General features: G+C 35.0%; 1 protein-coding gene across 1 annotated transcript; it reads right to left on the reverse strand.

Moving 5' to 3' along the window:
* Positions 1-599: 599 nt before the first annotated feature.
* LOC111505220 (spindle orientation adaptor protein inscuteable) lies at positions 600-12,669 on the reverse strand. The gene is made up of 5 exons (XM_074177968.1): positions 12,467-12,669; positions 9,587-9,826; positions 8,086-8,672; positions 5,950-6,464; positions 600-1,326 (listed from the first exon to the last, which is right to left on the reverse strand). The coding sequence occupies exons 1-5, from the start codon at positions 12,523-12,525 to the stop codon at positions 1,195-1,197; spliced, it is 1,533 nt and encodes a 510-aa protein (XP_074034069.1). The 5' UTR covers positions 12,526-12,669; the 3' UTR covers positions 600-1,194.
* Positions 12,670-12,990: the final 321 nt, after the last annotated feature.

Raw genomic sequence — 12,990 nt, forward strand, 5'->3', positions numbered from 1 at the left:
GAATTAGCTGTTCCCCAAATTGAAATTGAATATTGTAGATTTGAATATACCAAACAGAAATATATACATTTAAGATATTTTAATCGAATAAAATTTCTAATCCTAAATAATATTCCTAAAATTGGTCCGATTTTCTTTTTTAACGTCTCAATATGAGTATTCCAACAGAGACTTTCATCAATGTATAGTCCTAAAAATTTTGTGTTTTGACAATATTTAATCATTTTGTTGTTAACACTCAAATGCTCTTTGGTTGTGATTTTTTTAGTTATCAACATTAAAGAAGACTTTTCATAATTCAAACTTAATTTATGATAATTTAACCAAGAGGTTAGCAATATAATGTCATTTTTCATGTTATTGTAAACTTCTTTAGTATTTTATATTTGTAATTGTAGATTTCTTCTAATTTCAGCGTGACTACATGCTTTTGATCAACAGCCAATAGAAAAAAAACTGCAACTGATGAGTTTCAGTATAAGTGACGCTATACTAATTAAAAATCTTACGTGAGCAGGTGAAAATCTTTCAATTGATTTTTTCAATTTAGTTTTTGTTTGGAAACTCGGAAATCGCAATAATGCAATAAAAAAACTATATTTATATTAATCATAATATATTTCAAATACATAAAAAAGATGGTAACTTCTATCAATTTCATTTTTCAAATAACAATGGTTAATTCTAGGATCTATCACAATATTTCTAAAAATATTTTAATTTTTTGTAGCACAAAAAACAGTTCTCAGTGTTTGAATAAAATAGTTCAAGTATATTATTTCAATAAAAGTGTTTTTTTCAGCTTTGTCATGTATCCTGGTATAGAAAGTCTTCAGTTATATAACATAAGAAAAACGAAGAGAGGTTCAGTATTCATTCCATCAAAGATATTAATAATGAAAATAAATTACAAAAAATAACAAATAATAAATATCCAATACAAAACAATTCTAAAAAATATTTAAAAAAAATTAAATAGTAATATGGCTAATAGAAATCAGTTCAAAGCATTTTAGAGTACTAGTACTCATAATCATTACATTACATGTTGAGACTTTGAAAATAAAAGTTCACATTTTCAAAATATCCTTAAATATATATCATGAAATCAATAGATTTCACGATACCCTTTTTCTTTACTAGATGCTTTTTCATAACTTTAATCATTCAAGACGCTGGAGAGAGTTCATGACCTCAAACGTAACTCTCGTTTTGAGTAGAGTACGCCAAAAAAGAATCAAGTAGTGTCGGTTCGACCAGCTCCTGGGCATCCTGACCACTCATGACATCGCTTCCGCACGTACCAACGATTTTCCTGAGTGTTGCCTGAAATAAAACATAATCACTTTACAGCGTACACTAAAGCAATGGAAACATGATTTTATTTCACTGGCTACAACTTTTATTCTTGATCATTAAATATGATTTGATATATTGTCAAATAAAAAGGTCAAAAGTTATCCAGATTGGTCTGAAGAGTTCCCAAGGCAAGTATCTTATGGTGAAATATCGGATGTCTACCACTGAGGATGACACTGTTCCACATAAGTGATATTTTACCTCTTTCATTTACTATATTGTGAAGGAATCATGTGAATGATATCTGATTCAATTCTACAACGAACGTTTGGAATAAAAACTGAATAGAGAAAAGTGTTTTTTGTATAATTCAGTATTCATATAAAAGTATTTGTTTCGAAAGTAGTTTCCTTTTGTGTAATTCAATGTTTATATGAAAATAGCTGTTTCAGGAGGGCTTTTTTTCAGTTTGTGTCTGAAAGTTAGATACTTCTTTGCATGATCGATAGAATTAATATTTTGAAATTGATTGCTTCCTTCCTTTCTTTGGAAGATTGCCATTGAAGATGAAGATTGGAGAAGAAGAAAGCCAAAAAAATTTTTCCCAAATCAGATAAATGTTCTTTAACCCAGATATACCGATTGTCTAAATAAGGACAGCCACCTACAATCATTTTATTTTCATAGTTGCGGTTGTTTAAATGAGATGGTGCTTGGTATTGCATCGCAGAAGATGTGATTGAAGGTTTATAAGTTATTAGAATTGCGTGTGTGTTGTTGTGATGTGCGTTTCGTAGTTTTAAAAAGTATCGTCTTCAAAAAATGGATTATCCCATTGACCTTCGACTAACGGGTTAGGTATTTTTCGATCCTATAAGTAGATTTTTGGAGTTTTATAGATAAAATCTTTAGAAAACAGATATATATGTATATATATATATATATATATATATGTATATATATATATATATATATATATATATATATATATATATATATATATATATATATATATATATATATATATATATATATATATATATATCATGTACTATACTTTTTATTTGAGGTTATGTTTGTACAAGGAGGCTAGTATGCTTTTTCTAGCACTGTCCTGTTTTAAGGACAATCGGCATATTACCATGCAAATAATGAATTTTTGGTTTCAGCTGCTTGACGCTACACGAGTTACTAGAAAGCTTGGAGGAAGACGATACATCCAATAGAAATGACATACAAATTGCCCTTATGCCACTTACCAACTGTTGCAATGATTTAACAGATGAAGACTCGGGGGATGAGGAATTTATGACTGTAAGTAACTTACCAGGTCCCAACTAAGAGCGGAAGCTGAATTGGTTCAAAATGAGGAAAATGAAGAAGATACAGACTCATGGGATGAAGAAGACAACATCCCACTTAGCCTTTTACAAACATCTAGTAAAAAATATGTATGGGAAAAAAAGGATCTGCAACCATCTGCAATAGAGTGGCAACCAATGCAAAAGGCAAATGCAAATTTTTCTCCAACGGAACTATTTTTTCAAATGTTTGATGAAGATATAAATATGTTTGTAACCTATAGCAATATGTATGCTGCAAAGAAAAATGAACCCGGAAATATAACACACTCTGGAATGAAAGCATTTTTTGGAGTATTGTTGCTAAGTGAATATGTGCCTCTTCCAAGGAGGCGTATGTTTTGGGAAAAAAGTGGCGATACAAGGAACGAAGTAATAGCAAATGCATTAGCTAGAGATAGGTTTGAGTTTATCATGTCAAATCTTCATTGCTGCGATAATGACAATTTGGATATAAATGACAGGTATGCCAAAGTTAGGCCATTTTTTGATAGACTGAATCAAAATTTCCAAAGATTCGCGCCTTATTCTGAGACTCACAGTGTGGATGAATCCATGGTTCCCTATTTTGGGAATTATGGATGTAAGCAATTCATCAAGAATAAACCAATTCGCTATGGTTACAAGGTTTGGATGGGTGCCACAAGTAGCGGCTACTGTGTGTGGATTGAGCTTTATCAAGGAGCCAAAACAAAGCTAAAAGAACGATACAAATCGTTTGGTTTAGGTCCATCCGTTATTCTAGAATATACCGACATACTCAAGATGCTTGGAAGTTTTCCGTACCATATATTTTTTGATAATTTTTTTACAACGGTCCCACTCTTGGATCAACTGCAAAAGGACAATGTAAGAGCTACAGAAACTATCTGGGAAAACAGGATGTCAAAGTGTCCAATATTATCAAAAAACGAAATAAAGAAAAAGAAGAGAGGAGAATATGATTTTAGATCTACTCAGAACAAAGTAGTTATTGTCAAATGGCATGATAACAATGCAGTAAATGTTGCTTCCAATACTTTATCGGTGGAGCCATTACATCAAGTATCACGGTTTTCCCAAAAAGATAAGAAAAGGATCACTGTAGATCAACCACACCCGTTATATATTTATAATAAGTTTATGGGAGGAGTAGATCGTTGCGACCAGAATGTAAGCCTCTACAGAACGTCAGTAAGAGGTAAAATAAGGTATTTTTGTCTAATTGCGTATGGTCTAGACATTTGCGAACAGAACGCATGGCATCTCCATAGACTACAAGGAGGTTCACTTGACAATCTATCGACTAGACGACAAATTACTTTGACGCTTTTGGAAACCAATCGATGTGCGAAAAAAGGGGGAAGACCTTTCGCGTTGGAGAACGTTGAATAAAGATTAGATAACCAAGATCACTTTCTTGTATCCCAACCCAAACAGACTCGATGTCGTGTATGTCACAAAAAAGTTCAGAAAAGATGTGAAAAATGTAACGTGGCTTTGCATATGGAGTGTTTTGTGAGCTATCATAGGTCTGAAAATTAGTTTGCTAATCAGTTACTTAAGAACTAGTATTTAGGTTTCTTACATAACACTACTACCTATATGCCGATTGTCCTTTTTTAAGGACACCCTAAAACATAGATTGTAAATACTAAAAAATAAACGAAATGTGTTTTTCTTGACTTAAGGAAGGTAAATTGTTAACATTAAAGCAGTAATGTTGAAAAAAACAAAAAAATAATTCAGGCATATCTGGGTTAAGAAGCTGGGATATTGTTAACTAGCACTGTATAAGTGAAGGAAAAATATTAGTGAGAAGAGGTTGCTCCATTCTTATGTAGAAAATGGGAAACGTCATTTATAGTCAATTTCCTCCAACATACATAATTGAGTCAGTTGAGAAGTGAAAATTGTAATATTTATTTTAAATATTCAATGGTATGATTTTATGTAACTAATCTCAAAATAGCGTTTATAGTTGTATGTATAAGGCGAGTAAAAAAATATTGAAACACGCACCTTGGTATACCTGAGATATTTTCAATTTTAACTGGAAAAGAGGATGATGAAAACTGTGAACTTGCAATTAGCAGAATAGTACAGTACATTTATTTTAAGAAATAATGACGAAATAATGAGAGCCTTGAAAGAAGACCAAAGTATGTTTCCAATGATAGGCAGAATAAAACTGTGGAAAACTTTGAAGATATTAAATTTCAGCTAGGAAAAACCAAACAGAAAACCGCTCTTAATCGAAAATCTAGAAATTATTTGCTGGAGAAGACATTACCTAGAACATATGATAATAGGATATCATCTAGACGAAACCTTACTCAACGAAGGATATACCATTGGAAAGACGTGGCAAGGCAAAAACATTACAAGTTACGTCGAAGATTTTTATTCGCCTTCTGGAAAAGGAAAGCGACTGATTATTACCCATATTGGAAGTGTTCATGGTTTTGTTGTGATTGTGATGAGTATGCAAGTTGTCACAGAAAAGTTGGAAGAATATGGGGAAAAGCGGATATCTTTGAGTGGTTTTGACAAAAAAAATATGGGTAAAAAAGAATAATTGTCTATGGTATGTTCAAATAAAGCTGTTTTCAAAGAATATGTAGTTGATGAAATGGCACAGAAACGAAATATTGTTAATCTGCGTCTGTCTCCCTTGTCATTGCGAACTTAGTCCTATTGAACTCGTTTGGGCTCGAGTAAAGGGTTTCGTTTCATAAAAAAACATGACATCTGAAATGAAAGATGTGAAAATAGTCCTTAAGGGAGGCCTTGAAAAAACGTTTCGGATACAGAAATGGGGTGGAACCTGGTAAAGTATCACAGACCCGTCTATATCAGCTGAGCCAATCATTTATTACTCTTTACAGAAACAAATTTTAACATTTCGTATAGGGGCAATGTACTCCCTGTAATACCTCACTACCGTGTAATATCCATTTTTTATCCCTTCAAATTCAGCTAGGAAAGAATCATTTTCGAAAATTCAACTTTTTGGAAATCTTCGAAGATGCATGGGATTTTAAAACTCGACACCGTTTTTCAGTCGCTTGAAAAGTTTTACTGTCTCTGTTTATTTTATACTTGCAGTTTAAGATCAAAATGGTGAGACATGACTGAAATTTTTGGTACGCTAATATAGAAGTAAAAATCCAAAAAGGTAGCAAACGAAGGCCATTTTTGATGATAAATTGCCTATTTTCAAAAAAGCTAATAAGACTTCAAATTTGAAAAATTTTAAATATCTAAAAGTTGAAAAACCATTAAGGAAGTTCAGAAAAATATAACTCACCAGAGCCGCGACCAAAACGGCATCGCTGTCGTAGCGTTCCTCCTTCTCGCGACACATCTTCACCAGGAGGTCGATTCCCTTTTCTTCAACGATCTGCTTCGCTGCCTCTCCATCTCCGCCCAGCCTTGACAATGCAATGATGCTTTTCTGCTGCAGCCGCTTCACGGCTTCATCGCTAACGAATTTGCTTCCCCGCAGCACTAGGAAGCGCAGCAGTACTTTCACGGCGCCGACTTCCGTCAGCCGCCTCCTGCCGTCCTCCGAGGCGGACACATTCGCCACTAAAGTGGCTACTTGCTCCAGGAGATAGATGGACGCAAGAGGTCCTCTGGCTTTGACGGCCGCCAGGAGAACGGAGGCCGTGTCGTGGCGGAGAATATGCTTCATGGCCTTCGGGTCCATAGTGCTCAGGTTGGCCAACGCGGCTGCGCACAACAGCAGGTTCTGGCAGCATCTCGTACTACCGGCGAACTTTGTGAGAGATTTCACCAGTTTGCGAGAGAACTGTTGGAGACCTGGAATGTAATGCCATTATTAAATTTTACGTTATAACGTTTCACACAACTGTTATTTTCAAATTTATTTAACTTCCGACTAGGCACTAGTTAGCAATAAATAAAATGCCAGATACTTGATGAAAATCATTGATATCTAAATAAATTAACAGAGATTTTTACTGAACACAAAACCACGGCAAATGGTTCAATACACAATACTGTATCTAGAAGATAGTCAACTCAAAAACACTCAAAATTAAACTACAACTCTCAAAAGAGATACCTCTGCGATTCAAGGAATAATAAGGTCTTATTGTTGCCAATTTTGTTAAATCCATTCATCAAAGTACTGGTAAAAAGTGTTTTCGACTTTCTAACAGCTGTATTTGACTCCTTGCATCTATTTACTAATAACAAAATGTTCGACTTTCGGGGCAGAGGTTTTCATCCTGAATTATGATGACCTTACTAATATATCATTTATAATAACAGTAGTATGTACTACAGATAAGTTTGATGTAATAAAACTATGAATATTTTTCTAGATCTTAGCAAGGTTTATAATAATAATAATAGCTTTATCGTCCAACAGTTACCTATTTACAGGACAATATAAAATTTTATTCACAATACTTGAGTCTTGGCCTACACCTGCCGATATAAAGGAGATGTCTCCCAGCGACCTGTCCACCTTCCTGGAAAGGACAGGATGGACGATGACCTAGGAGGACAACTCCTCGGGAGGATGTACAATGGGTCACATGTGGCCTAAGTGCGTGGGCTTACACTCACCCTCCCTACTCAACAGATACAGATATTCACAATACTTAATCATAAACGAAAAATATATTGAACAAAAAAGAAAAACTTTTTCTAATTATGATTGTGTTTGCCACAAGACACTTCTTTATAAAATAGAAATGTATGATCTAAGGGGAATAGCAATATTTGAGAGTTTTCTGGAAAACCAAAAACAATTTTTGAGGATTCATGATCAGTAGTCAGACATCTACACTTCCCGATGTTCTTCGGGAATCCAACTTATGTTTATAATCGCAAAAATGGCAGTATTTACGCTGATGATACCTCCCTCTTAGTGACAGCTAGAGTGTGAAGTCAGCGTTTTAAAACCATTGAGAATTTCAACGGGCCAAATGTCTGCTTCCAGAATAATTATCAAAATATAATACTATCTCAACACGTTTCCATCTCTCTTGCAAAGATCCGAGCCATTTTTCGAATACAAATTATTTTCAGACCAAATCCGAATTAAAACATGATCTCGGGAACAACACCTTTCTTGAAATCTATTCGAAATTAGATATTTTATATATATATATATATATAGATATATATATATATATATATATATATATATATATATATATATATATATATATATTTCTATTGTTTATTAAATTTTAGAAAGAAATATAATTCGAATTATTAAAGGAAGACAACACTCACTTGAAAATGCGAATAAACCAAATTATAGACCCTTAAGAAAGAGAAACAAGTCATGGTTTAAAAAACATGATAAAATCTGAAGTCGAACGTGAGTAGCGAAGAAACACCCTAGAACTTAAGATCACCTATACCTGTATTGGTTCCATCTAGCTGGAGCTGAGTATCAACTCACCTTTAACGGAGTGGTTATAATCGAGCCAGGGCGCCGTAACCTGCGCGAGCAGTGCGATCGCCTCGGATCTTTCCGGTTCCGGGGTGGAAGCCTCCTCCAGCGTGTCGGCGACGGTCTGCAAGCCAGAGAATTTCTCGAACTGGCGTACTGCTGACCCGTTGCAGCACATCGTGGAAAGCGCTCGCAGGACGAGCGTCCGCAGCGACGATCCCTCGCACTTTTCGCACAGGATCAGCAGAATGGGGATGATATCCGACCTGGTGAACAACTCGACGACCTCCTCGTTCCTGAGCGCGACGCAGGTGATACCGGTGACGGTGGCGCGTAGGTCGAGCTCCGACGAAGGGTGCTCCAGTTTCGATACGAGCTGCTCAACTTCCTCTGCGAGAACTTCCTGACGGGCGTTCTGCCACTGCGCCACCAGGTTCGAAATAAGCTCTAGGATGGATGATTCGTCCGCCCGTGAAGTGCGGATAGCGTCGCAAAGGGAGACCACCTGGGGGGTTAGGCGGGAAGTGCGCGTCTTCAAGAAGTCCACGACGTTGCCGATCAAGCTTTGGACCTGGGGCTTCAGGTGCTTCACTTCACTGAAAAAGTCCTAATAATTAGTAAACGGTCTGGTGAAAACAGAGCAACATTATTTCAGGTCGATTTCATAAAGTGTATCCTTGACACCGATGAAAAAACAAAAACGTTTGGATAGATAGAAACACAGCGCTTATACAAAAATAATAAGGAAATATATAGCTTCACGCATCTTGAAACCTTTCATTAGAAAAATTCCACTAATGAAACTAAAATATCAACACTCGACTTCCTGCAGTAGACTAGGACTCAATTCGTTGATAAAGTCGTAACCAACTTATTGCTAACGGAATTATTATATTGAACTATTCGGCTATTGTTCTTCTGGTTATCAACTAGTATCCATCAATGTATCAGGTGAAGTGTATATTTCACATGATACAATATAATTTTTCCTAATTTTTTCAGAAAAATATATTGAAAATATCTACTCCAATGTTTTCAATATGCATAAAGTTTAGAATTTAATTGGAGATTTCAAAACCTTACTGCTTCAGAATTTTGTTTTAAATGATAATATTTTGCATTGAACAGTTTTACATGAAAAAGAACCAATAAAAGCCCAAACGTACCAGAAGATATTTCTACAGGTTTTCTTTACGACCCCAAGTAAATTTAAGGTAACGACTTTATCAACAACGCGAGCTTTAGCGTTTCTATCAATCAAAGCTCTTCTGTTTTCACACAAGTCAGTTTGAGAACATTATGTTAAAATTTCGTATGAATTCTAAGACAATTATTTTTTGCACTTTTCATCATCCAGATTTTTCCTTCATGTAAAGGTGAATACCATTACTGAAGTTATTATAAAAATAAATGTTTATATTGATAGAAACATTCCATTGAAAATATATAACAGTGAAAAATAGTTATCTATGGAAATGTAGATATTTGATCGATTAATGTTAAAACTCACCCGTTATTGAGATTCTGGTATTCCATCTCGATGCACCTGGAGTGGGAGATGACGGCCCTGATTGAGGCTGTGAAAGAGGTGGCGAGATGAGCGACTTTCTGGTTGAGTTCCGCTGCTATAGACTTGCACTGTAGGGTCGTCATGCATTCCTGTTCGTACGTCTGTCTCGCTTCTTTCATCCATTTCTCTACGGCCGCATTGTCAACGTCCGATGAGTCGATTGTGGGAATCGGAGGAACCCTGAGAATACACGGAGTAGGGTGAAAAAACGGTTCGCAGGAATATGGTGTCAGAAGTGGGATATGTGTAGTGACAATTGAGATTTCACCAAAGGTCTCTAATATATTCTATTCTAATATATTGAATCATTGTAGCTAGAATTATATTAAGTAGAAAATAAACTGAATCAATGTATCATGAAATCATTGAGAAACTCAGTTGTCTTTAACATATTGGTATCGAAACTCAATCTCACTAATTTCACAAAAATGTAATCTCTCAAAAACTATCGATACGGTTTTTCCAAAAAAACTACTGAATATTCTATATGAAATTGGGAATAGAGGAGTCGTTTGTATATATCAACAAAAACTTCTTATGTTAGAGGCATTTTCCGAGAACCAATTTTTGGGGTATTTGTTTTCCAGTTCATATTCAGAATTAAAATAGTTTGTAGACGATATATAAAAATGATATGTTGAATGAAATCAAAACCAACAATCAAGTGATCTACATAAAATAGTGTAAATCAATAAATTGATTGGTTTTCTATGGACTGTTTTTTTAAGAAAAATGAAAATTTTGAAAAAAACAAGTAAATTATGTACCTGAATGGAAGCAAAAGCCAAAAACATAGAGAGAGAGAAATAACACGGAAAAATTAATAGAGAATCACTGAAGATTTGATTACATTGTATGTAATATCTCGTTAATTATACATGAAAAGTCGTTATAAACAACCGCAGCAATTTCGTTATCCAACCCTGATGAATCACCGTGTGATTAATCATGTTTTAATAAATGTTTTTGTAGTCATCTGCATTGCTGAACGTGATAATAACGATATGTGGACGTGTTTAATAATATTTAATGATATCCCAAGGTATTTACCGATTATTCCATTAACACTTAGAACGAAATGGAAAACGAAACCAATTTTCATCGGATATGCTTACGGCAGTTGAAAGGTGTCAAGCAATATTTGCATATTCCACATTTGATGCATCGTGGCACTCTCTACTAATTTGAAATATATCAAACAATTATGAAACTTTTATTTAACTGTCCAAAATTTTGTTTCCGTTTTTCTTAATGAATTCGACTTATCCAGTATAAGAAAAAAATTGTGGTAACATTATTATTTAATAATGGAAAAGCTTCATTTTTGAAACATCTGCATAATAAAACAGACCATTCAAAGGACTTTTAATTGAAAACTTCTGAACAGCTCGGTATATACCCATTTAATACTATATTTTTGAAAATACTTCTATGGCGTAATCCAAACATGGTAAGCAATATAATATCTCATTCCATTAAAAAATCACATATTGAAACAGTTTTTGATAACTCTACAACTTGATCTCAAACTTCTAACTGAAGCTTGATGTGACACACACTGTTTTACATTATGTAGACCTGTGAATCATATAGATATGTTACAAATCCATAAGGAATGTTTGGAGTACAAACTAAATGGGAAAATGTAATTTCTGTCTAATTCAATATTCTTTGCATAATCTACCTAGTTTTGAAGATTTTATATTGGTTTCTTCATTTTTTTCGGAAGTCAACAATATTTTTGTCACACGCTTTATATTAGCTTCACCTGTATGTATGTATGTTTGTTTGTATGTATGTTTGTTTGTTTGTAACTCTCGAGATCTGTATTTGACAGAATTATCGACATTACTGCTTGATCTATTCGCGGGCAGATGAAGCTGTACGTAACCTCCTTGATATAATTCGAACTCACTTTACATGTATTTCTTAATTTGAAAAAAGTACTTTTTTATTAACACGCGCGCCTGCTGCCTTGGGCTTGGAAGCTGATTTGCAGGCTCCCTCTCCGAAATCGGATAATATCAATGGCCATTTTCCTAAACAATATACAGCTGATTGATTCCAAAGTTTGGATAAAATAAATATAGTTAAAAAAGACTAAAAAACACGCTTTTATAGCATACGAAACTAAAAAATGAAAAATAAATATAGTTCGAAAAACTAAAAAAACACGCTTTTAAAGAACATCGAACTAAAAAGTTAAAAATATTTTTTTTAAATAAGCTTAAAACAATAACAAACGAAAAATACTAGTATTATTGTGAAAAAAGCGTGGGCGCTTTGTGCCGTATTTTTTGTATATCAAGCGCCCGTCGCTTTTTTCACAATAATACTAGTATTTTTCGTTCGTTATTGTTTTAAGCTTATTTAAAAAATATTTTTAACTTTTCAGTTCGATGATTTTCAAAAGCGTGTTTTTAGTTATTTAAACTATATTTATATAATGATGAAGTACAAAGCCAAATAGCATTTTTTCAAAAAACTAATCTCGTCTAAAAGTGTTCCCACCGCACGCAACATTTGACGTATAGAAGTAAACGGTGGCCTAATTCCCATCGCCACCTCTCGGGCCCCGCGTTTTTTAGGTTCCGCGTTTTTTTCCCACCCATTTCGTTACTTATATTGTTATAGGAATGAAATGATTGAGACTGTTGTTATATATTTTTTTTGGCCTTGAAAGCAACAGAATTGGGGTGGTAGCTTTTCATTGAAAGATCAAAAGAGCAAAGTTAGATTCAATGACCTTTGTAGGATTACCTACATGCCAACTGTCGCTTTCTCCCAGATTAATAACAAAAACGTTTATCACTCACTCACCTATCGTGCTGGTACCTGAGGAACAGCCTCAGCGGTAGCTTCTCCCTCCTTTGGCACATCTTCGTCGAGGTTTCGTCCGCTTCAACCTTAGGGGTGGAGGTGTGCTTGGGAGGCGAGTTCAAACGAGCCTCGAACAAACATTCGAGTTCGCTCTCGCAATCGCTCGATAGTAAATTATCGAAACTAGGGGCCCGTTGCTTTTCAAGGATCGCGGGGGCAGAACGGTTCCCGGGAGCCTCCCTTCTCCCGGGGTGTCTCCCGAAGACGCAGGAAGAGACTGTGTCGAGTAATTTTCTTCTTCGTGGATGGTGCCGTCGGATCGCCAGGAATAGCTGTCGGCCACTGTGGCTTCTTCGCTGGTATTGATACTTTTAGCGGTTGTCTCTTCGTCGTGAAATACTGCCTTCGCATACTGATGAGCCTGGCATTCTTTTCGACGTAAACTCGACGACGTGAATAAATTTCTGCTTACTTTCGGTGAATTTTTAGTGTAGCGACACTTTCGAACTGGCTCCGTGTTAGGC

The sequence above is a fragment of the Leptinotarsa decemlineata genome, unplaced genomic scaffold (genome assembly GCF_025532065.1).
Source record: "Leptinotarsa decemlineata unplaced genomic scaffold, Ldec_3_MD MMD2_tig00003335_RagTag_RagTag, whole genome shotgun sequence".
NCBI classification, from domain to species: Eukaryota; Metazoa; Arthropoda; class Insecta; order Coleoptera; family Chrysomelidae; genus Leptinotarsa; species Leptinotarsa decemlineata.